Source organism: Epinephelus lanceolatus, chromosome 24, assembly GCF_041903045.1.
Source record: "Epinephelus lanceolatus isolate andai-2023 chromosome 24, ASM4190304v1, whole genome shotgun sequence".
Taxonomy (NCBI): Eukaryota; Metazoa; Chordata; class Actinopteri; order Perciformes; family Serranidae; genus Epinephelus; species Epinephelus lanceolatus.
This window is the reverse complement of record NC_135757.1, coordinates 12,130,604-12,156,360: the sequence shown is the minus strand read 5'-3', so window position 1 is coordinate 12,156,360 and position 25,757 is coordinate 12,130,604. Positions and strand designations below refer to the sequence as shown.

General features: G+C 40.2%; 3 protein-coding genes across 5 annotated transcripts; 2 read left to right on the top strand and 1 right to left on the bottom strand.

Annotated features, from left to right (window-relative positions):
- Positions 1 to 781: 781 nt before the first annotated feature.
- LOC117250082 (metalloreductase STEAP3-like) lies at positions 782 to 12,134 on the top strand. Of its 2 annotated transcripts, XM_033616073.2 has the most exons (7): positions 782 to 832; positions 1,542 to 1,594; positions 1,724 to 1,954; positions 2,818 to 3,084; positions 3,176 to 3,700; positions 3,808 to 3,975; positions 9,891 to 12,134. In XM_033616073.2, exons 3-7 carry the CDS (start codon positions 1,739 to 1,741, stop codon positions 10,176 to 10,178), a joined length of 1,464 nt encoding a protein of 487 aa, XP_033471964.1. In that variant the 5' UTR covers positions 782 to 832; positions 1,542 to 1,594; positions 1,724 to 1,738; the 3' UTR covers positions 10,179 to 12,134. The 2 variants fall into 2 exon arrangements, with proteins under 2 accessions (XP_033471964.1, XP_033471967.1); XM_033616076.2 differs by lacking the exon at positions 1,542 to 1,594 and having other exon boundaries at positions 793 to 832.
- A 2,357-nt stretch (positions 12,135 to 14,491) lies between these two features.
- Positions 14,492 to 17,659, top strand: LOC117250084 (acyl-CoA-binding protein-like). The gene is made up of 4 exons (XM_033616077.2): positions 14,492 to 14,915; positions 15,163 to 15,280; positions 16,665 to 16,727; positions 16,845 to 17,659. Exons 1-4 carry the CDS (start codon positions 14,910 to 14,912, stop codon positions 16,919 to 16,921), a joined length of 264 nt encoding a protein of 87 aa, XP_033471968.1. The 5' UTR covers positions 14,492 to 14,909; the 3' UTR covers positions 16,922 to 17,659.
- On the bottom strand, positions 17,656 to 25,516 carry sctr (secretin receptor). Of its 2 annotated transcripts, XM_033616186.2 has the most exons (13): positions 25,302 to 25,516; positions 25,131 to 25,224; positions 24,653 to 24,766; positions 24,073 to 24,179; positions 21,983 to 22,092; positions 21,742 to 21,874; positions 21,502 to 21,655; positions 21,340 to 21,400; positions 21,173 to 21,242; positions 19,797 to 19,888; positions 19,345 to 19,483; positions 19,205 to 19,246; positions 17,656 to 19,118 (listed from the first exon to the last, which is right to left on the bottom strand). In XM_033616186.2, the coding sequence occupies exons 1-13, from the start codon at positions 25,368 to 25,370 to the stop codon at positions 18,933 to 18,935; spliced, it is 1,371 nt and encodes a 456-aa protein (XP_033472077.1). In that variant the 5' UTR covers positions 25,371 to 25,516; the 3' UTR covers positions 17,656 to 18,932. The 2 variants fall into 2 exon arrangements, with proteins under 2 accessions (XP_033472077.1, XP_078021947.1); XM_078165821.1 differs by lacking the exon at positions 25,131 to 25,224 and having other exon boundaries at positions 25,302 to 25,361.
- Positions 25,517 to 25,757: the final 241 nt, after the last annotated feature.

Sequence of the window (25,757 nt, the reverse complement as noted above, 5' to 3'; positions counted from 1 at the left end):
AGTGAAGTGAACATTAAACTCACGCGCGACACCTCTGGTGGATACTCCTGTAAGTCAGCATGCTAATGACAGGCTCCCTCAAAACTTAGGACAACTGTGGCGATGTGTTGTGTCATCAAACTGCACATTTTAGAGTGGTCTTTTATTGTGACCGTCCCAAGGCACACCTGTGTATCAATGATTAATTTATATGACATGATTTTAACAAATTTGTTACCAAAATATGAGAGAAATATAATCTACTGACTGCATAAAAAGTCTCAGGTCTTTAACTTAAACCTGTAAAAAAAATGGGAGCAAAAACATTAGTGTTGCATTAAATTATTGTTTAGTGTAAATCAACTTTTAATTTCCAAAAACAATATGGTGTAGTAAATACAACCAGACCATTGCTACAACTGAAAGAAGAGATTATAGCTATACTAGAATCTCTGTGAGACTGCTTCAAGCTAAATGCTAACATGTATGTTTACCATGTTCACCATCTTGTGTTAGCATGCTAACTATAGTGAATTGTAACTAAATACAAGGGACAGCTAAATGTGATGGGAGTGTCATTAGTTTTGCATGTAATTGGTTTTAAATCAAAGTATTGGACACTTACTTATTTATTCATACCATATTATTATATATATATTTTTTTATTAAATTTTTTTGTTGGCTTTACACCTTTCCCCACTCTTCTAAAGTACTTACTAATGCTTTAGAAGAGTGCAATCTCTCTGTTTTATCTTCTGCGCGCACGTGTGGGCGTGGTAGGGGCGGGGCTATGGCTGTGCGTCATCTTATCAGGAAGAAGAAACGCTCAGTTAACGGAGAGCGGACGAGCTGGGTGAGTAAAACAGAAAGTTAGTTGGAAAAATATCGCTTAAAGTACCAACAGAGGCTAAATTATGTAATGTAAGATAGTATTTTATCTAAATGTAAACGTATGTTTGGCTGTGTCGTCCTGTGTGTGAAGAAGAGGAACTTTATTCGGACGTAAAGTTTCCGCCGAGTTCAGTCAAGGACAAGAAGCAAGGTGGCACGTTGCTTTCTTATAGAAAATGTCAGTACGGATTTTTCCCATTTTAATGTTTTATCGCTGAGCGGTCAGCTGTAGTAGATTGAGCAACAATAATTGAAACAGTTTATGAAGAGTCGGGGTCTTCTGGTAAATTCGGCGTATAGCTGGATGACTATTAATGCAGCACTTCTTCAAGGAGCACATTTTTACTATCTCCACCGCTAACGTAAGTAACGTTACCGCGCGCTGGGGGTGTGTCGAAATTAGCTGTTTTCTAAATGAGGTTTTGCATTAATAACAGACTTGTTTGATTATGGTATGTTTTCTGAGCCAGCTGGATAGATTGGTTACGGATTTGACTGTTTCTGTCTTCAGGGTGCGTAACATACTTTTTAGTCTATTATTGGATGGCCACCAATTGCTTTGAGTTACTGTGCAGATCTAGGACATGTCGACTGAGACACAGAGATAATGGAAATTCTAGAGCACACAAAGGGCAGGTAGAACTGCATGTAAACTGCATGTTTCATTGTAGGTCTTATGTTGGATGAAAAAACAAGCCTGTAAAGTCTACACCTAACAGAGTCTGTGAGTAAATACGTTAATATCAACATCTTAATGTCGAATTTAAAGATCTTTGCTTTTGCAACTTAGGAAGCTTTTTTTTTGATAGAAATAAACATAAACCAAATTAATGATCATGTCCCCTCTCTGTAGATTCATCAGTGCATTATGCCTGATGAAATGGCAAGGCCTTTAATCCAAGGAGGAGGCTCCAGACATCTTGAAGCCTCCATGTCTGAAGCAGGCGCTCCAGTTGTTGGCATCCTGGGTACAGGCGACTTCTCCCGTTCGCTGGCGAGAAGGCTGGTGGCCTCCGGCTACCAAGTGGTGGTGGGGAGTCGAAACCCCAAACGCTCTGTGGCTTTGTTCCCTGAAGAGGCCGAGGTGACACACACAGTGACACTGACACTCACCACTGTATAATTAGTGTTTTTGTTCCTCCTCCCCCTGTTGTGATAATTATATATTTACTCTGACTTTATCCGCAAGGCATAATGACTGTTGTTATTAGTCTGAATAGATACACAGCACATAAACTCAGTTAAAGATGAGAGTCAGTTGTGGTATGGGAACAGAATAAAGTCAATCACAGACATTTTTTAAGTTTCTATATTTTCACCCTCAGAAGGAATCATAATTCATACTGACATCAAAATATCAGTGCATCCCTCGCAATTTGACTGACAATGTGATTAAATACTGTATATTCCAATTCATATTCTAAAACTGTCAGAGCTGCATGTCTTCTGGGGCAATGCTCTTGTATTAGACATCATGACACACACAGTTTTCTTATGAAATTAATCGAGGAACTAGGAAAAGCTCATATTTGCTATACATAATACAAAATACAAGGAATAACACTGAGATCATTTAGACATCATTTAATGTAAAGAATTATGTAATTCAATGTTCGATATATTGACAAGAAAAACATTAAGTGCATGGTAAAGTGTTCACATTACACCTTGGCTTTTTGGGTAGCCCTATTTTTTTCGGGGTGGGGGGGTTGCCTATGCGCAAAAATATGCTTTTAATACATTTCAATTCATAAAGACAATAATTAACCTGGGACAATAGAGACACAGAAAAATTAGCGACTGATGTTCGTACAGTATGGGGTGGACGTGTATGTATGTGCTTGCCTTTTTATTGTTGGTAATTGGTTGTGTAGCTCTATCTAATCAAATGCTAACCAGCCAAAAATTTGCATATAAAGTATAGCTATTTCTGTCTTTGTCCTCCAGGTGACGTCCCAGATGGAGGCAGCCAGCCAGGCAGACCTTGTCTTTGTCGCTGTGTTCCCGGAGCACCACTCCACGCTGGTGGAGTTGAAGCCGGCACTAGCTGGAAAGACGCTGGTGGATGTCAGCAACGGTCTGAGAATCAACCGCGATGGGCCTTCGCACGCCGAGCAGCTGGCCGACTTGTTTCCAGAGAGCACTGTCGTCAAAGGGTTTAACACCATATCAGCCTGGACCCTCCAGAGGGGGCCTCGGGATGGAAGCAGGCAGGTAGGATACATCAACTGCTACTTGTGGTGTAGATTCATGAAGGTCCAGTGATACTTCTGACCTGGAATGAATTTGAATTCTTTTCCTCCAGATTTTCCTGTGCAGTAACAGCAGCAAGGCCAAGAGCTTGGTGATGCAACTCTGTCGTAGAATGGGCTTTGTCCCTGTCGACATGGGCCTCCTCTCCTCTTCTCTGGAGATCGAAAACCTCCCCCTCTTTCTATTTCCCTCCTGGCGCCTCCCAGTCCTCTGCACTCTGACCCTGTTCCTCTTCTTCTACGTGTACAACTTCCTCCGCGACGTCCTGCAGCCCTACGTCAAAGCAAAGAAGAGCGTTTTCTACAAAATGCCTATCGAGATGGTCAATGTCACGCTTCCCTCCGTGGCCTTGGTGATGCTCTCTCTGGTCTATCTGCCTGGTTTGTGCGCCGCTTTCCTCCAGCTGTGGTGGGGCACAAAGTACAATCGCTTCTCAAACTGGCTGGACCGGTGGCTGACCAGCAGAAAGCAGTTTGGGCTGTGTAGCTTCCTGTGTGCGGGTCTTCACGCCATCTATAGTCTGTGTCTCCCCATGAGGAAGTCTGCCCGCTACAAACTGCTCCTGGCTTTTAAACAGGTAAGAGAAAGAAGCAGAGGACCTGATTGTTGCTACCTATGTAGTGTCTGCTAAATACCTTACTCTGAACACACTGAGGATATTGTTGTTTATTTTATGATGTCCAGATGGAGGAGGGGGGGGCGGAGGACTTGTGGAATGACGAGGAGGTGTGGAGGATGGAGCTGTACCTCTCAGTGGGCATCATGGCCCTCGGGCTGCTCTCTCTGCTGGCTGTCACCTCGCTGCCTTCAGTGGCCAACGCTGTCAACTGGAGAGAGTTCAGCTTTATACAGGTACACACACACACACACATACACACATGCAGGCGTTATGTGTGAGTTATATAAAGAAACAAAACACCCTTTTTCGTCTGAATATATCCTGCCAAAATCATGGGTCCCTATTCCTCTTGGATACCGGGTAAGGAGATATGTGATGAATACAGACAAAGGCCAAAGATTGACAGACAGTCATGACCCTTGACACATAAACATACAGGCAGACGCAGGCATCACGCTGATGTGTAGACAGATGCACACTGTTTCCCCAACATGTTCACATGGCACATACAGACAGTGTGTTTGCACTCCTGCAGCTGCCCCAGATTTGGCGTTAAACTTGGGCTGTGACAAAGCCATCAGGAGTGTAGTGACTCACACACTTCCTGCTCTCCTCGCCTCCTTAACGTCCCCCCCATCGTGGCCTTCATTTCTCCGGGACTGGCGGTCCGTCGGTGCTGCCTTCTTCCCTTTCATCTATCCGTTCAGCTAATCCGGTGGCTGTCAGATTAGTCATGTGCTGACAGGCGGCACGATGAGGAGCAACTTTCTGCCCGGCACATCTATACTCGCTGCAGGACAGTGTGTTCGTGTGTGTGCATACTTGTTTATGTGCATGTGTCAGAGACGTACTTGTGTCGTTGTGAGCTTGAGCCTCAGTCATACATGATTTACCAATTATAGACTCGGATTCTACCTTAGTCACTAAAGGCAAAACATTGACCACTTGACCTGTACGTAAAAAAAAAAAAAAATCTCTATCTATCTATATATCTACAGTACAGGCCAAAAGTTTGGACACACCTTCTCATTCAATGCGTTTTCTTTATTTTCATGACTATTTACATTGTAGATTCTCACTGAAGGCATCAAAACTATGAATGAACACATGTGGAGTTATGTACTTAACAAAAAAAGGTGAAATAACTGAAAACATGTTTTATATTCTAGTTTCTTCAAAATAGCCACCCTTTGCTCTGATTACTGCTTTGCACACTCTTGGCATTCTCTCGATGAGCTTCAAGAGGTAGTCACCTGAAATGGTTTCCACTTCACTGGTGTGCCTTATCAGGGTTAATTAGTGGAATTTCTTGCTTTATCAATGGGGTTGGGACCATCAGTTGTGTTGTGCAGAAGTCAGGTTAATACACAGCCGACAGCCCTATTGGACAACTGTTAAAATTCATATTATGGCAAGAACCAATCAGCTAACTAAAGAAAAACGAGTGGCCATCATTACTTTAAGAAATGAAGGTCAGTGAGTCCAGAAAATTGCAAAAACTTTAAATGTGTCCCCAAGTGGAGTCGCAAAAACCATCAAGTGCTACAACGAAACTGGCACACATGAGGACCGACCCAGGAAAGGAAGACCAAGAGTCACCTCTGCTTCTGAGGATAAGTTCATCCGAGTCACCAGCCTCAGAAATTGCAAGTTAACAGCAGCTCAGATCAGAGACCAGATGAATGCCACACAGAGTTCTAGCAGCAGACCCATCTCTAGAACAACTGTTAAGAGGAGACTGCGCCAATCAGGCCTTCATGGTCAAATAGCTGCTAGGAAACCACTGCTAAGGAGAGGCAACAAGCAGAAGAGATTTGTTTGGGCCAAGAAACACAAGGAATGGACATTAGACCAGTGGAAATCTGTGCTTTGGTCTGATGAGTCCAAATTTGAGATCTTTGGTTCCAACCGCCGTGTCTTTGTGAGACGCAGAAAAGGTGAACGGATGGATTCCACATGCCTGGTTCCCACTGTGAAGCATGGAGGAGGAGGTGTGATGGTGTGGGGGTGTTTTGCTGGTGACACTGTTGGGGATTTATTCAAAATTGAAGGCACACTGAACCAGCATGGCTACCACAGCATCCTGCAGCGACATGCCATCCCATCCGGTTTGCGTTTAGTTGGACGATCATTTATTTTTCAACAGGACAATGACCCCAAACACACCTCCAGGCTGTGTAAGGGCTATTTGACCAAGAAGGAGAGTGATGGAGTGCTGCGGCAGATGACCTGGCCTCCACAGTCACCGGACCTGAACCCAATCGAGATGGTTTGGGGTGAGCTGGACCGCAGAGTGAAGGCAAAGGGGCCAACAAGTGCTAAACACCTCTGGGAACTCCTTCAAGACTGTTGGAAAACCATTTCAGGTGACTACCTCTTGAGGCTCATCGAGAGTATGCCAAGAGTGTGCAAAGCAGTAATCAGAGCAAAGGGTGGCTATTTTGAAGAAACTAGAATATAAAACATGTTTTCAGTTATTTCACCTTTTTTTGTTAAGTACATAACTCCACATGTGTTCATTCATAGTTTTGATGCCTTCAGTGAGAATCTACAATGTAAATAGTCATGAAAATAAAGAAAACGCATTGAATGAGAAGGTGTGTCCAAACTTTTGGCCTGTACTGTATATATATGAAAAATTAGGCAAAGCGATTCCATATTTAAAAAGTAAGTGAAACATAATGGCCACATAGTAATGTTTAGTAAAGTGCAGCATGACGGGCTGTCAGTCACCACGCTTTGATTTCCCCACGCAGGTCCATGTAACGATGATGATGCAATGTGACATCACAAAATTGTCCAATGAATGAGTTACCTGTGATTCCATATGACTTATGCCGGGTTCACACTACACGATATCAGCCCGATTCTAGCCCGACGCAGTGACGTATGGTGTCGTTCACGACTGCTCCCGTCACAGCCATCACTTTGACCAACAGGAACACAGAGCGGTCTGCTGCCGTAGACAACTGTGTGTGAACAACAGCTCAGCCTTTTAGATATTTCCTCTAGGGATGTTACCACACAGAGTAAAAAGAGAAAAATGATGGTTTGAAACAGGAGAGGCACTTTATCAACCCAATGAGTACTGCCATTAGCATCAAGCTAGTAAACAATGTTATTTCATAATGGAGACAGACATAAAGTAAGAAAATCAGAAAATAGTGGCTTTTACTCACCACAACTGCAGAGGCTACCAGCTTCATTTTAAACAGACTACATAATAAACGGGACGTTGTTTAATAATACCTCTGTATTTTTATATTTTTACTTTTTATCCACTCCTGTTTGCCTTGATAAAGTTAATTCACCGTGCTGTCATTTCAAACTCAACACTTCCTGTTTGTGTTTCAAATTAAAAGCCCCTCATAACTTTGGTTGAGAGAATCCCTTCATTTTCTAAACAGGCTTTTATTGTGAAACATTTGCAGGAACTTGTTGTGGAGGATTCAGTGGCTTGCATGTTTACGTATGGTATCTGGCAGCGCTCTTTACGTTACCACATCATTTCAGCTGGCACATAAACAGACACAGTGACTGAAATAATAGTACAAGTAATAAAAATAGGACAAGAATAACCTGATGACATCACATATGTCGTGAAAGACGACCGGGGATATTTGGTGTGGACCATCGTGTAGTGTGTCATGTCTGTCGGCCAAGTCACTGCACTGACTTTATGACTCCACAATTGCGTAATGTGACAAAGTGACTGTTGGAACGGACAAAAATGTTGTGTAGTGTGAACCAGGCGTTAATGCTTGTAAAAAGCGTTAACCCATTTAAACAAACCCATCTAACAAAATTTTCTCTCTTGCTCTGGAAAAAAAATGAACAGAACTACAGGCGTCTTAATTTGATTGCAGTGTTTTAATTTTGAGTGTGACATGAGATATGGTAGTTTGTGTTAGGAGTGATTATTATAATTAAACCAACTGTGTACAAAAAACCTTAAATGACGCAAACAGTGGTCACTTCATTACATAAAACAAGCCAAGTTTTACTGAACAGAAATGGCAAAAATGTGCTGTGGGAGTATCATGCCCTTATCTCAGACCTGATGTTATGGTCAACGAAGTCCACACAAAGACTAAAGCCAGCAATACTTGGCAACTTCCTCAGTTAGCCTGTTGCTCTCAGCCCATTGGTTTGGCTGAGGACATAAATCTTTAGAAACAGGTCACAAATATATAGTTTCATTTAAAAACAAACCAACAGTTTCTGAAACAGTGAGGCAGTGTTGGTTAAGCACACGTTACTCAAACAGGAAGATGGAGTGCATTTGTTGTGGACTGTTTTCAAAAGTGGATTAATACAGGTTGATAGATATATCCACTTTAAATTCCACAAGGCTTTTTTGCTGCTGATGAACACACTCTCCACTTGCTCTTGTAGTTCCATTTGTCCTTTTCTTGCTGTGACAGGTCAAATGTCTGCTGTGAAAAATGTCTGTTGTTCAAGCGCCATAATCCCCCCGAATGTCTTTTGCAGTTCTCTAGATGCACTTTGGGAATGCTCTTGCTATCAAACAGCAATGATTAGTTTGCTTCTTTTTCCTTTTTAAATTGCTGCTGTTCCTTTCATTTATGTGGAAGCACCAGGGCTGTACCAGATGTCATGTCTTGTACATTTAAAGCTTCTATTGAGGTTTTCAAATGTCTGTCCTCATTTCATGATGTCATCACCCTAAAACAAATAAAAAATCCTCAAACAAAATCCTGTATTTGAACAGTACGCGAAGCAAATGCAGATACATAACGTGTATTTTTTGGATCGACTTTACTGTAATACTGTCAGAGCTGAAATAGATTTCTTGTTATTGTTGTTATATAAATGTAATTTATGGTGCCGTTAGATTGCCGCCAGGTTAAAACAGGTGGGGGCCTTTCTTTGTGTGCCGCAAGCAGTTTTTCAACCAAGGTGAAATGTCTTTTTTGAAAGGCTGAACACCAGTGAATATGGAATGAAGAAGAATATTTTCATTCGATGAGAACACGTTAATTAAAGGAGCTATATGTAAGAAATCTAAAGCAAATAGTCGTAAAATCCTCCTAATGTGTCACAGAGACTAAAGAATAATGTTCATATAACATACTGATCTCACCGACAACAATAGTACAGCCAGAATATTCGCATTTAAAAAACATTTTTACACTCTGCAAATCATGTTTATGTTTTGAATTTGTGTTTTGGCCTGTTGCGCCACCCACTGCCGTCTACCATTCACACAGTCAGTAGAGTCTCAGCATCAGTTACAGTTACGACTGAGCTACAGCAGCACGGCAAGCAGCATTAGCAGTATCTCGGTACATAGCATTAGCAGCCGACTCCTCCTCAGCTGTATCCCGGCAGCAGTGTTATCAGCAGAGAAGCCGGACTTGTTTGAACGGTCCGCTGGAAAACCGAAGATCAAGGACGCGGCGGCGCGGCCCTGCCACGGCAGCCGCCCGTGGGCAAACAAATCAGTCTCCAGCGTGCCGCTGTCCAGCAACCTCGAATCTGTAGGGGAGGGGGGGCGGACACGACTCGCGGCAGTATTTTGAATTTGAGTGCAGTAACTGTTTTGGCCACATTCTTACATACAGCGCCTTTTAAGAAGAAAAAACTTTATAAACTAATGTACTCTAGTGTACTGGTGTCGTCATTTTTGAAACGATACTCAGCCTTTGACGCACAGCATTTAAAAGTTGATCTAAAATGTGAATGTCAGTGTCATGTATGAAGATTCAAAGCTTCCAACTCCTCAGCACAGCCCTAGAAAGCACTGTAATAAACAGTCATCACTCCTGTCGAGTGGAAATAATTGTGACCCACTGTGCCCAGTCAGTGTGTGAAAGAGGAAGATGCGGCTATTTTTAACCCCTGGCCCCTACGCGACTCAACCTTGGGAAGTTTTTTAATTAGCGGGCCTGTAGGGACAGTATATGGCACACACACATGCATACACAAGTGGGGTTCAGTCAGCTCGTGAGTGGTAGGTCAGTGTGTTTCCCCAGGGTCTGCTGTAGGTGGTAACACAGTGAGCTAATGTAGTGGACTGGCTGGACACAGGAAGAGTCATGTGGGTCATATATTTGGAAGACAGGATGATTGTAGTGGTACATATTCTTTACTTCAACCCGTGACGCCCTTCTTTCACCCCCTGCAGTCCACACTGGGTTACTGTGCCTTGTCCATGGCCACCCTCCACACACTCCTCTTTGGCTGGAACCGTGCCTTTGATTCAGCCCAGTACCACTTCAACCTGCCGCCCACCTTCATACTGGTCCTGATTATTCCCCTGGCGGTTCTGCTGGGCCGCCTGACTCTCTTCCTGCCCTGCATGGCCCGGCGGCTTGCACAGATCCGCCGTGGCTGGGAGAAGAGCCGACACATCCGCTTCACTCTGCCGGACGACGACTGCCGCAACGGGCTGGAGGATGTCAGTAATGTGTGAGAAACACACTGTAAAGTGTGTGTGTGTGTGTGTGTGTGTGTGTGTGAAGAGCCAGACAAAAAAGGTGTAAAGCAGAGCTCATATGTGCATGCACATATGAGATAAATGATTTATAGACTCTTGGAATGTATCGAAGGCTCATCTCTGAGAGATTTCAGAGGTGTATGTGAGCCTCTTTTCAACAAATCAGCTGGTAGTTTCTCAGAGATGTTTGACCAGTAGAGCTATAGTCGTCGACCTTATTGCACTATGCATCGTCACTAATGAGTATTTAGTTGCTCCTTATGCTTTTGACTTTAATTTATTGTTATCTGTTTCTCTTTTTGAAGCTTCAACCCAGAGCTGAGGACGAACACTATTCACTTCTGGTATAATTTATGCAAAACTGTCACTGTTACACTTCTAATGAACCTGCTGAATTTTGCATAAGTTCATAACTGAGTCTTTGAAATAAGATTTCTTCGCTCTCATCAGCAGAGGTAGACGTACCCTTCCTCTTGGCTTGTGCATTCCTGTCAGTTGAAGGTTTTCATTTTTATATAGTCTCTTCTTGCACTTAAAGATGGCTGCTCAGATTATTGTCAGCCAGCCTGCGACATTTTGTCCACATGCTAAAATGGCAACAGACATGGTTTTGTGTTGTTTTTGCTGTCACTGATGAAACTCCAGTGTTTCTTCTTCTTTTGTTTTACATTTTATTTTGCAACACTTTGAAAATTTAATGTGCCGTCACATTAATTCAAACTAAAAGCAACTGTATGAAAATTATTGGGCTGGTGAGGGAGGTGAAACTTATCTTAAAAAAGACCCTCCCCAGTATTATATATATTTTCTTTGGACTTTTCGGTGAAGATTCTCAGTCATCCAGGTCATGGTAATCGTAAGTGCTATATCGTAGGCAACTGGACTGGCTTGCATTTCTTGGAAGACGTTTCGCCTCTCATCCAAGAAGCTTCTTAAGTTCTAAATGACTGGTACGAACCAGGTGGCCAGGTGGGTCAACGACTCACATTGTGACCTTAACGACTCTGAAACTAAGAGCTCACGTGACCCCTACGACTCTGCAAGGGTTCCCACCCACACAGGGTTTATAGCGTGCAACTTCGTACCAGTAATTTAGAACTGAAGAAGCTTCTTGGATGAGAGGCGAAACGTCTTCAAGAAACGCAAGCAAGTCCAGTTGCCAACGATATAGCACTTAAGATTTTCTTTGGACCTTCCCCTCAACCTCAGAACCAGTTATTGTTTGATTACAGTAAAGCCTCTGGGGGGCAATGACCGATATTTCGGGAGTTTTGGTGTAGTCAGTGGATATCCAGGCCAAGACTTCCTCTTCCATGCCCCACTCGTTGTTTACAATTCAGTTAGTAACTTGAGGAAGGTCTGGGCAAAATTGTGGCTAGTTTCTGTAAACAGGTATCTGCATTTGAATGCTGATAAATTAGGGAAAAACTAGTACCAAGCAAAATCGTCTGAGATGATAGATAGATTCTGAAACTGCATTCAGCATTCCGCCTCTTTTGCTCTTCAGGCGGACCCAGTATCTCTATGTGATAAACCATTATTGAGTTTATTCAGGTCCTGGAACCATTAATAATTTAAAGAGGCAAAGTGTAAAGAATTTTAGATGATGTACCCCATTTAAATATTTCATGTCCTCCACTATTACACAAACTAGAAGTGAAATTTGAAATTACCAAATGTACGGCATATGAGCCAATTTAAGTGTTTAAACCAAGGGCTGATAAACGTTAACTTCCTGTTTTATGCGTATAGGAATTTGCTTTTTTATGTAGTTATAAATGCAAAGAAAGCTTTATGTGTCTTGGTTCCAGCTTGTTAGCTTTGGAAGAACAGGTGATCAAGTTTGTGAGTTCAAGGACTGAAAACATGCAGAACTGATCATATTAGGTGTGTTTCAAGAGAGTTCGACAGTGTTCCCTTAAAAAAGAAAAATGACAAAATTGCCATCCCTCCCTCTTACAATAATTTTTGTACAGTCCCTTACTCAGGTGGTCTTTACAGTGTAACTAGAAAGCCATATCTGAGGCATACCTGCATCTTTAGTTGCCACAGTTGTGAAGTACAGACAAGTGATTACACAATTTTAGAAAACTGCCATTGATGAGTTTTTTATTTTTAAATATGGTTACAATATACTGTTGTACTAAACTGACCTGCTGTACAAGTACACATCTTACTTACAAACATATCAAGAGGGTGTTACAGAACTTTTTTTTTTTGTACTGTTTTTATCATGAGCTGTTGTGTGATTTCAGCAGTTTTTGTTTCATTATATGAATTTGTATTTTCTCAGTTTCATGTGTTCTTGCCAAAGATGATTCTCCGTTATGTGATCAGTAGATTTCTAAATGAATCCTAATTAAAATGTCATTGTGAAGTAGTGAAATTTAAGCAGTCTAACAAAAGCATGAATGTAGATTTCAAATGGAAACTTCTAGAACATAGAATAAAGAATTTTCTACATTTTTTTGCTATTGTATTTATGTTTTAAGTAAAGTGAAATAGATTTGTTGTGGATGATTCATGTCAGGATTTCTCAACTGAATCAAAGGCTGATAAAAACTTCATTTAATATGTGAATGCTGCCATCTTGTGGCAAAACATTAATAGTCTCCAAATGTCTCCCAAAGCTATATATATATATATACAGTCAGGTCCATAATTATTTGGACAATGATACAGTTGTCGTCATTTTGGCTCTGTACACCAGCACAATGGGTTTTAAATGAAACAATGAATACCTGCTTAAAGTGCAGACTCTCAGCTTTCATTTAAGGCTTTTTTCAAAAATGTAGTATGAACCGTGTAGGAATCACAACCATTTCTTCACACAGTCCCCCGACTTTAAGGGCTCATAAGTATTTGGACAAACTAACATAATCATCAATTAAACAGTCAGTTTTAATACTTGGTTGCAAATCCTTTACAGTCAATGACTGCCTGAAGTGTTGGACCCATAGACATCATCAGATGCTGGGTTTCTTCCCTGGTGATGCTCTGCCAGCCCTTTACTGCAGCCGCCTGCACTTCCTGCTTGTGTTTTGGGTGTTTTGCCCTCAGTTTTGGCTTCAGCAAGAGAAACGCATGCTCAATTGGATTCAGGTCAGATGATATGACTTGGCCATTGCAGAACATTCCACTTCTTTGCCTTAAAAATGTCTTTGGTTGCTTTTGCAGTATGCTTCAGGTCATTGTCCATCTGCACTGTGAAGCATCGTCCAATGAGTTTTGAAGCATTTGGTTGAATCTGAGCAGATAATGGTGCCCCAAACACTTTAGCTTTCATCCTGCTGCTCTTGTCAGCACTCACATCATCAATAAATACAAGAGAACCAGTTCCACTGGCAGCCATACATGGCCATGACATAACAGTACCTCCACCATGCTTCACTGATGAGGTGGTGTGCTTTGGATCATGAGCAGTTCCTTCCCTTCTTCCTTCTCTTGTCTTCCCATCATTCTGGTAGTTGATCTTTGTTTTATCTGTCCATAGTATGCTGTTCCACAACTGTACAGGCTTTTTAGATGGTTTTTGACAAACTCTAATCTGGCCTTCCATTTTTAAGGCTAACCAATGGTTTGCATCTTGTGATAAACCCTCTGTATTTATTCTAGTGAAGTCTTGTCTTGCTTACAAGAGCAGCAGGATGGAAGCTGAAGTGTTTGGGGCACCATTATCTGCTCAGATTCAATTAAATGCTTCAAAACTCATTGGATGATGCTTCACAGTGCAGATGGACATTGACCTGAAGCATATTGCAAAAGCAACCAAAGTCATTTTTAAGGCAAAGAAGTGGAATGTTCTGCAATGGTCAAGTCATATCATCTGACCTGAATCCAACTGAGCATGCGTTTCTCTTGCTGAAGCCAAAACTGAGGGCAAAACACCCAAAACACAAGCAGGAAGTGCAGACAGCTGCAGTAAAGGGCTGGCAGAGCATCACCAGGGAAGAAACCCAGCATCTGATGATGCCTATGTGTCCAACACTTCAGGCAGTCATTGACTGTAAAGGATTTGCAACAAAGTATTAAAACTGACTGTTTAATTGATGATTATGTCAGTTTGTCCAAATACTTATGAGCCCTTAAAGTCGGGGGACTGTGTGAAGAAATGGTTGTCATTCCTACACGGTTCATACTACATTTTTGAAAAAAGCCTTAAATGAAAGCTGAGAGTCTGCACTTTAAGCAGGTATTCATTGTTTCATTTAAAACCCATTGTGCTGGTGTACAGAGCCAAAATGACGACAACTATATCATTGTCCAAATAATTATGGACCTGACTGTATATATATATTTGTTATGTGTATATGTACTTTGGAAAACACAAAAGCAAAAACTGATATTTTTTTGTGAAATATGTGACAGAGGCTCAAAGTTGTATTAAATATATGAGTAATGTCACTGAAGTGTGATCTGTCCACTACATATCCTGTGTCAGTGTGTGAACATTCAAGACATTATATATGACAACGTATGAAAAAACTGAAGTTGTCATATCAAAGTATGCTATTTTCTTCTACTCATTAGCTTAAAGAATTGTAAATCTGAATGGCAGTTAGTCTGCCTCAAGGAATGTCCTCCCACTTTATTGTCTCCAGCGAAACCAAACAATGACAAAAAGACATTATCGCAGGACAAGTTTGACGAGTAAGGTGCAGCAGCAGCAGCAGCAGCAGCAAGGTGCGTCAGTTTCCCACAGCAGTCATGGAGGTAAGAATCTCTTCTGAATTTAAGCCTTTCCTACAATGTTACAAAGATTTACTGTACGATTAAGTTATCTCAGGTATGTTTACTTATCCAGATTCATTGGAGGAGGGTGTTATAGCAGGAATCCCTCTACTCAGTGACTGAACAAGAACAATTACAAACTTAAAAGTGTGGCTGTTAAGAGCTTTGAAGAAGATGTCTGCACCAGCTTGTGTCAACTTTAATTCATATCTTTCTTTCATTCTACCAGCAGACCTTTAAAACAGCAGCAGTCGATGCAACAAAGCTCAAACAAAGACCAAACAACAAATACCTCAGCGACCTATACGGCTTATACAAGCAGGCCACAGTTGGTGATAATACCTCAGGTGAGTCTCTACCTTTTTGTTAAGGTGTTAAACATTGCAATTTTATAGGGAAACACTAAAAAAGACTGTTGGGATGTGCTCTGAGTTGTCCTGTAAATATGTAAAGGAGGAGAAAGAATGAGGTCTGACAGGTCAGATGTCTGTGAAAGATCTCATAGTTGATACATAGAGCATGTTATTTAAAGGGAAGAAAAAGAAATGAAAAATTACTAACATGAATTTTCAGAAAGAGGATTATAAAGCGCCTACAAACTTAGATTCAGAGAAGGATTTATCTGTAACATTCAACATTCATGGCTGGATGACCAAATGGCAAACTTGATGCTGCCATTCAAGACTTAAAACAAAACAAAACAAAAAAAAAAAAACAGGTTTGTGACATAATCTTTTTTGTTCTTAGCCCCACCCTGGCCTTTTGTTGTGACCATCCCAAGGCACATCTGTGTCATAGTCATGCTGTTCAGTCAGCATCTTGATAAGCCACACCTGTCAGGTGGATAGATAATCTTGAAAATGGACAAGAGCTCACAAACACATAACTAATTTGTGGCTAAAATTTGAGAGAAATATGTATCAATTGAGTGCATAAAAAAGTTTTATATCTTTGACTTAAGGCTTTGAAAAAGTGTACGACTGGGAAACCTTTTATCTTGGCACTCATGTAGATGCCACCTAATGCACTCCCTGATAGCAGTAACCCTCCCCAGCAGGACAATGTGCCATGCCACACCGCAATAACTGCTCGGGAGCGTAAGGTGTCGTACTGGCCGTCATATTACCCAGATCCCCATCCGATGGAGCATCTGTGGGACGTACTAATACCTCAGAGGTCCCGTGTCCGTGTCTTAATCAGTCAGAGCCAAGTCCAATCTAAGCTGGGGTCTCCCTGGTGTTTGACAGGATGCAAGATGGGATACTGGCACACACCACAGATGGTTAATCAGGTTTGGATCTAGGTAATGTGGAAGCCAGGTTGACGCCTTGAGCTCTTTGACACATTCCTTGAGCCATTCCTGAGCAGTGTTTGCGGTGTGGGAGGGTGCATTTGCGGTGTGGGAGGGTGCATTGTCCTGCTGGGGGGTTACTGCCATCAGGGAGTGCGGCTGCCATGAGGACTTGATCTGCAATGGCGCTTTGTGCCTCAGGTGCAACCCACATGAATGTCAGGACCCAAGGTTTCCCAGCAGAACATTTATTCATTTATTTGTTTGTCTAAAACTTGTCAAATTTCAATAAATTAACTCTAAAAATACTGGAATCAGTTGTAGAATGTGATAATGATAATAGTTTAACACCCATGTCGCAATTTCTCTGCAGTTTGTTTCCTTTTGATGCTTCAGGTAGATTTTGTTTCAGTTACTGATGGTTGCTTTTATGTCCACAGACCGTCCAGGGATGTTTGACATCGCTGGTCGAGCGAAATGGGATGCATGGATACTAAAGAAAGGTCAAGTTTATAAAACTTTTCTTTCAAAAATACCATGAGAGAGCATATGCAAAATATAAAAAACAAATCTTCCTGCAAAAACCAACTGATTTGCTTGTTTCTGTTTTTAACCAACAGGTCTGTCCAAAGAGGAAGCAATGGAGGCCTATGTTAATTTGGTGAAGGAGCTGAAAGGAATATACGGGATGGATTAAAAGGGGCTATATATTTATTGTCCACAAAAGTGGAAATTTGTTTTTGGCTTATCAAACACAGGAAACATGAACATAAAAAGCAGACAAGCAGTTAATGTAACAAACACAGACAAGGTCATATTACAAAGATAAAAAGTTCATGTCAATGTATGTAACTTTATACTCTATGACTGATTCTTACAGTGTGTTGCACTTTAAACCTCACATTTCTCATTTTGTTCTTAATAGAAACTAAAAAAATTGGATACCATTTAGACCTGACTTTACATGCTGCTGCTGCACTCTTTGGCACCGTGATACCATGTAAGACGGAGGTGGATCAAATGCTAGAGAGTGCTGCAGTTTGGAGTACTTTGTGGTACTTGACATTGATTAAAACAACAGTGGTTAAAGGAAGAGCAACATTTTGGGAAATGCAAAATTTGCGTTCTTGCTGAAAGCATCTCTATATATCTGTGAAGTGAGAGTCACCACGCCACTGCCCTCAGTTAGTATAAAAACTGGAAGCAGGGGGAAACATGCAGCCTGTCAAGGTAAAACACCTGTTTCCTTCTGCCTCCACCCTGTATGCTGAGCTGAACAAATCTCCTGCAGGCTCTAGATTCATATTGACCTCACAACTCTCCTCAAAAAAGCAAATAAATGTGTCTCCTAAAGTGTTAAACTGTTCTGTTAAGTGCAACTACAATGTACACTTTCACATAAATCATTGTGAATAAAGACAATCTGTATACATGACTGGACTTCAAAAGACTTTTCCTTTGGCCTTGGACTTGGCTTGTTCCAGCAGGCTAAACATCCAACAAGGTATAAATATAAATGACAAACACACCTTCAATCATCAGTATGATGCAGTACAACAGCACCACGAACTACAGGCTCCAAAATCAATCAAGTTCCACAAAAACTGACCATTAAACTTAACTTGAAGCGCTGAAGTTTTAGCTAGCTGTACATTTCAGTTTTACTGAGTTCATAGAGGAATTTCACACATAGATGCCATAAAACTTAAATTAATAGCCCGGGCTATTATTTGCTTAAATCACTGAACTCAACAGGCTTATATTTGGGACAGGCCTTTAATTCCTGTTGCTCAGCAAAGATGGGAATACAGTCAAATAAATTGTTTATTTAAACCTATAAATATGAACTGCTAACCAGACCAGGCTTCTAATTGAGACAGGCATTTATTTGTCAAAATGTGTAGCTACACCAGGCTAGTAAAGAGGACTGGGCGTTTTACTAGGACTAGGCCTTTAATTGAAGTTTTACGGAAGAGAGATAAATGCTTTTCCACAGAGGGTGGATACAAAAATGTATTTTTATGATAACCTTTACTGTTTAAAGAGGAATTTCACCAATTTTAGGCCTGAAAATGACGATAGTAGCGCTGAAGTGTAGTGCTTAGTTGTTCAATATCTTCTGTGGCTGTGAAGGTAATCAGTAAAATCGGAAAAACAGCCCTGATGATGTTTTTTTAACAGAAACCCTGCATTTTAAATTGGGGCCACTAAATTTTAAAGGCATTTACCAGGGTTCATGAAATGATGTTGAGTTGCATTATGGGAAATGTAGGATCAAGTGTTTTTGGAGTTTTCACAATACTGAGGACAAAAGGTCACTATATTTTAGTGCCTACTTCTTTTTTCTATCTTTGTCATTCAAGTCCCCAAATGGGGCAGTTTCAAATAACTGAACATTTACATTTGTGTTTAAATGTTCAATACAATTTATATCTGTGACATTTGAACATAACAAATCATTGCCACACCAATTTGAGACATTACTATAAACAAGTAAGCCTGGCAGCTGGGCCTCTACAGTGCACATTACATCCTTATGTCCTCTAATAAAAACACTCCAGGGATCAGTAAAATAAACTCTTGACAGTACCACAGGAAGAAACACTCAAGCTACTGTTGTGTACTAATTGGCTGCCAGCACTAAAGCCAGGATCCACTGTGTTCCGATGGAGGAGGAGAGCGAGAAAATGAGACAATACCAACTTGAATCACATCGCCATAGTATCCATGGGGAGTCCGCCTGTTGTCGGGTTGCCTGGGGAGCAGGGCAGCAGGGAGACCTGTGTGTGGGGAGACCCGCTGTGGCTGATGGAGCTGTGATGCTGCCTCCGCCGACTGGGCAGGTGCTGAGTCAGCCTCCACCTCCTCCACCTCCTCTGAAACTCATGCTGCACCTAGACAAAAAATGCAAATCATAGATCCCAAATTTGCTTCTTACTTTAACTTGCATTTTGGCTGTAATTGGCCGACCAGCTCCTACCTCTCCGTTCATGAAGCAGTAGAGCACAGCGACCACAAAACCCTTAGAGATTTGAAGAGAAAGTTCAGTGAGTGCAGTTTCATTTGTCATTATTCTGACTTCACTGCATGTTATCCTTTTCATACATGCACCTAATTTACCTGTGTGGAAGACAGAGCCAGCTCTGCAAAGGTCCATATCTTAAACACTGAGCTGCTGACTTGAACAGGTAAGAAAACAAACAGGATGTAATGCAGACCAAACAGAGCCACCAGAAAAAATGTAGATTTGATCAGCCTCCTGAAAGACAAAATATTTTTATTCACCGATAGTACAATGAACAGTTTCCCAGGCTTTTACCTACTGTATAATTTCCCTGTTTTTGCATCTGTCCCTGTGAAACTGACATGGTTTCGTGTGTGTGTGCTGTTACGCTGCTGATTAACAAAGCAAATAGAAACCTTCTTTATTACCTTATGCTATGCAAAATACATTCCCATTCCTCAAAGACCCTCCTTTCTCATATGTAAATCCCTAGTGGTCTCAGCTTTACATATAAGATACTGCACATAGTACGACAATGCAACAATAGCACAGTGTGATCACTACTCACTTGTACTGGCTGAATTCATTCCTCTGTGCATCTGGCATTCTGAGTTTGCTCACCAGTATCCTCAAAATGCCCAAGAAAAAGATGAGGTTCATCTGAAAGGATTAAAACATTATTGTTGTACTATTTTGTAATGCAAACAGTTTGACAATTTAGGAAATATGCTCATTTGCTTTATTGCTGAGAGCTAGATGAGAATAGTAATACCACTTTCATACATGTGTGCTGAATATAAAGCGTCAGCACCTGATTTGCTGACCTTAGCATAGAGAGTGGAAACAGCTAGCCTGTCTCTGTACAAAGGTAAAAAAAATGGCCACCTATGCAGCACCTTTTAAAGCTAACTAATGAACACGGTTTGCCTTGTTTGGTTTATCCCAAGCAGCAACCTCTGAGGATGAAAAATGAAGCCAAGGTAGAGGTGCCAAAAACTGCAGTTCCTCTAATAACCACTTGAGGCTGGCTCTAAAAGTGAGTCAATCCCCCGAGACCACCATGTTAAAATGCCCAACTCAAAAGCAAAAATTAAAATGTTTCGAGCCTGGTACAAAAACTTTTTTAGTCTACTACTAATACTGTGGCAACAATGTTAGTCTTACCCCACATGCACAGAGTATACGCGTAGCCATAGCTGATGCTATTTCAGTGTGATTTCGCGTCAATGAAAATTAATTGAAACGTGTTGGTTGCCTAAAAAAATCTGGTTCCGCGTTTGGTTGTACTAAAAGACCCTGTAAAGAGTTATATATTTACTTTTTCTGGTAAGTATAGGCTTCTTTTAAGCCTGTTTTAGCTAGCAAAAATTAGCATTAGCATTATCACAATTAACCATCACTGCAAATGTGTTGCGCTAACTAAGCTAACAGGTACTGTTAGGGCAAAATGCCAAACTCAGACTTCAAAACAGGAGTCCACAAACCACTGGGTGACTTCACAGAGGTAACTTCCATTATTTTATACATTCTATGTTTGATCTTAACAAAAAACACTTAACTGTTTTTTGCTAGCGAAAATTAGCATTAGCATTATCACAATTAACCATAATAGCAAATGTACCGTGCTAACTAAGCTAGCAGGTATTGTTGGGCTGGCTTCACCCTCTTGTCCAAATATGGTCACTTCTGGCTCCAAAAATCCGAGATGGTGACAGCCATATTTCCAAAGTCAGACTTCAAAACAGGAGTCCACAAACCACTGGGTGACTTCACAGAGGTTACTTCCATTATTTTATACATTCTATGTTTAATCTTGATGATCTTGATTGATCCTCTCATCTAACTCTTGGCAAGAAGGTGAATATGTGTATTTCCCAAAATGTCAAACTATTTTTTTTTTTTTTAAATAAAAAGAAATTTAGGTAAAATAGAAACAGGTTTTACAGATATAGTCAGAAGAACCGGCACTCGAAGTATCCACCAAATCCATTCATGTCTCCTGGTCTCCCAACAGCTATGGCAATAAGATAAGAGGTCATTTTAAAATCATACACTTAGATAATCTTATACCTAAAAATGAATGTGTGAGACAGATTTTTTCACCCCCTTACCCTTCGTCTTCGTAAAAGTACTTGGCACATCCCCAGGAGACAATAACAATTAGAGGTAAGCCTGTGTGATCAAATAAAACGTGGGTGAATCTAAAAAAAAAGGCACAGAGTCAATATTTGCTTTGCTGAGGTGCACTGTAGTTGATAACAAGTCTCCCTTACCCCAGCTTAGGACGATGTACCAGGCCAGGTGTTTCTTTAGGGAGAAGAAGGAGCGGCTCACCAGCGTGAAGAGGAAGTGACCCTCCGCCAGCAGCCAGCTGTAGTTTGCCAGGATGGAGTAGTTGGAAAACATCAGCACAACTTTACATGCCACCTGTGGCGCAGGAAAGAAGGTGTGTTCATCAGACACTCATTTGTAAATGTAGTAAATTAAAGTGAGTATCAGCTGGTCATCCATACCGGGTAGTAGTCACAGTGGTAGATCTCTTCATTAGTGAATAGCAGAGCATCTCGGATGAAGATGAAGATGGCTCTCAGGATGAAGGAGATAAACAGCTGGATGTGAATGTGGTTCCTGGTACAGTGCAGCTTTCTAAATAAATAATAAGATTTACAATTAAGCTGTTAAGTTTTCAGGGCAGGTTTAACCAATACAGTTTACACAAGTCTTTATGGCTGAAGAAGAAAGAGAGTTTCACACCTAAACAGACAGAATATGGTGACAGCGATGGTGAGGGAGATGAGAGAGAGGGTGTACCCAGCTGTGTACATGGTCTTCACGTAGGAGAAATACAAATGGGAATCTGAGGACTGAACAAGGGAAAGACAGCGTCACTTTATCACCTCCAAGACGGCATCATTTGACAATATAACATCAACAATAATTAAATACAATAACAGCCACTTATTATGACCAGTTTTTCAGCCCAGGATGTGGCTCAAACTCAAGCACTGAAATTAAGCCTGAGGTGAGGGCAGTCCACAGGGCACAGAGGTAGAGTTTGGTAATATGTCAAAAGTATTTTTAATAATAAGGGGGCAAGCCTAAAATACAGACATATTTTGAAATTCTATTTTACAAGACCTGGAAAAAAAGTTCTCTGAAGACTTTAAATAGTATAAATGTAATCTTTTTAACAGGTAAAATACAAGCTGAATATTAATTCTCGTAGTGTGAAAGATAAACACTTTGCTAATGTTATAATACTGGCTATGAACCTATTTATGACAAACTGTAGATAAAGTGATATTTGCTCATTAATACTTGAACATTTCACTCTTCGTGTGACTGTCCTTGGTTTTCATTTCACCTATAGCCGATTATTTACATAGAAGATAATTTTTTACCCTCTCATTCTGATTAAAATGAATGAATAAATCCTCTTAGTCCTTATAATGAGAAACTTTATTGAAATATTGACTTTTTATTAGTAATTTTAGATACGAAGTTATTTTTTTGAAATACGTCAGTCATTACTTTGAGATAATAAGTCAGGATTTTTTAAAAGTTTGTCATCATTTTGAGATACTAAGTCATTATTTTGAGATATGTTTGTCATTATTTTAAGATACTGTATTATATTTCGAGATAAGTAAAAAAAAAAATGAGAAGGGTCAAAAAAATTAAAGTTTCTCATTGTTTTGAGGTATTATCTCATTATTTTGAGATGTCTTTTTTTTGAGATAAGTAAGTCATTTTGACATAATTAAGTCATTATTTTGAGGTATTATCTCATTATTTTTGGGATATTAAGCCATTTTGAGATACTATGTCATTATTTTAAGGTAAGTTTGTCATCATTTTGAGGTATTATCTCATTTTGAGAATGTTACTCATTGTTGTTTTGATTTATTATGTAATTCTGAGATACTAACTCACCATTTTGAGATACTAACTCATCATTTTGAAATACTAACTCAGCGTTTTGAGATACTAACTCAGCGTTTTGAGATACTAACTCATCATTTTGAGATTCTAACTCTTAGTTTTGAGATACTAACTCTTAGTTTTGAGATACTAACACATTGTTTTGAGATACTAACTCATCATTTTGAGATACTAACTCATTTTTCAGATACTAACTCATCATTTTGAGATACTAACTCAGCGTTTTGAGATACTAGCTCATCATTTTGAGATAGTAACTCAGCGTTTTGAGATACTAACTCATCATTTTTCAGATACTAACTCATCATTTTGAGATTCTAACTCTTAGTTTTGAGATACTAACTCATCATTTGAGATACTAACTCTTAGTTTTGAGATACTAACTCATCATTTTGAGATACTAACTCATCATCTGAGATACTAAGTCATTAGTTTGAGATACTGTCTCATTATTTTGAGGTAGTAAATCTTTATTTTTAGATAGTAAGTCATTGTTTTGAGATACTAACTACTTGTTTCGAGGAAAAAAAATCATTATAATGACTCACAGGATCTTTTTTAATCACACTGGCTGAACTGGGTTTCCATAATTAGGAGTTTAATTAAGTGTAAAAGTAGCAGCTTATTTGCTCTTAAACTTTTGCGGCAGAAAAGGAACTTTATCACACACGGATCCTATACTGTCTTCCCATTGGCTCACAGACCTAAGCATGCATATAAATAATGATTATAGTCACACACAGTTGACCTCTATTATGATTCAGAGCCACCTCAAGAGTTACCGTATGTCTGCACTTGGATAGTCAAGTCCTTTTATGACACAAAATTGGATGCTTCAGTGCTTTATAGCCTTATATTAGATATCATCTACACATACTGTATGCATGTTAGTTACCACCCACCTCTCCAAGGAAGTGGAGCGTCTCATTGAAAGTGTAGCCGCATGCATCTTCATGTGGGACGAGCGGGTCTGTCCAGCCACTGGCGGTGCAGTTGCGGTGCACTTTACCTGCAGAATAGCAATAAATCCTACATCTGTTACTGTTGTCTGAAAGCACATTTGAGCCAAACAGACAAATAAATATACCCTGAAAATGATGCCTTATGAGGATGTTTGTCCTGCTGGTCAGGAGATGTGGAGCATGTAGATCTCAAATTTATTAGACAGTGAAATGCTTCAAGACCATTACTTTCCCTCTTCAGGTGCTCTGGTTCTTAAGATAAATTATTATTAAATCTATTGTCCTAATCTCTCAACAACATAAACATAGCACTCCAGGGTGATACATGATGTCTATGTACTCAAGCATTTTATGGCTGAATGTTTGGATAGAGCCCCTGAGAGGAGGAAACCGTCTCAGTTCTTTATGCAAACAAATCGGGTGCCTGGCAAATAATTAACCAGTGAAATGTACTATAGATAATGGGTGTCTGTTTGGAGTGCAAATACATGTCATTGTGTGTGCATGTGTTGTGTCTCACCTTCTGAATTGAAAACGTCTGGACATGGCTGAGAGACAGTTTCTCCAAGAGATGCAGGTGGCCAGCAGTTCAGGTCATCCCACATTCCCTTACAGTGCACACTGATATTGTTTTCTTCAATAGTGGAGCAGAAATTACACCTTTTATTTGAGGGCTCTGATTTTTTTTAGTTGCAGAATATTATATTGCAAAAACACCATATTTGGATTAATCGTGACCCTTACATATAAATGCACTCTGCCTCATGCAAGTTTTGGAAGTGAGGGTGCATTAAATGATATAGCCACTAGATGTCACTAAGACATTGCATCAAATTTCTGTAGGTCGAGAAGGGCTTGATTCAAAGATTTTAATCATGTCAGAAATCAAGATTGCTGCTTCACACTTAAAAAAAAAATGTTGTTATTCAATAATTTTAAAAGTATAACTTAAAACAATATGTGCCAAATGCACAATCTAGAAACTGCATTAAACCCACCTGTTGCTCTGTGTGACTTTAAAAGATCTGTCATGCACTTTTCCTCCTCTCTGACAAGATTAACATGAGGATGACACCCTGATGACGACTTTGCCTGCAAATAATTACACGATAGTACACTTGCTTTTAAATTATATACATTAGAATTAAAACATGCATGCATTTTCTCACCTGGGGTAACAGCAGCACTCCAATAAGTCCAACTTTTTTCATTGTGTCTGACAGCTTCCTTTTTTCCATCAAGATAGGTGCCTACGTCCAAACCTCACGGCGCATATCAGATTAGAATGAAAAGCAAGCATCCTGCCATGCTGCAGATATATGAGGTCTGAAAATCAAACATAGGCCTACTCACAGTGTCGATAAGCCCGCACTGTATTCTCCAGGGCAATCTGATAAGCGCTAATCAATGCAGCTATAATAAAATTACAACTTCATGTTGTCACCTTCAAAATAAAATCAATAATCATGCATTTGTGTCAAAACTGTGTTAGTATGTAGCAACAGAGCCATACTAAATGACAATGTTCATATATATAACGTATTTAAATTGTATTTACAGTCAAACAAACATAACAAGCAATACGCAGCATTGTGTTTGTAATTGTGCTTTTATTTTGAAGGTGG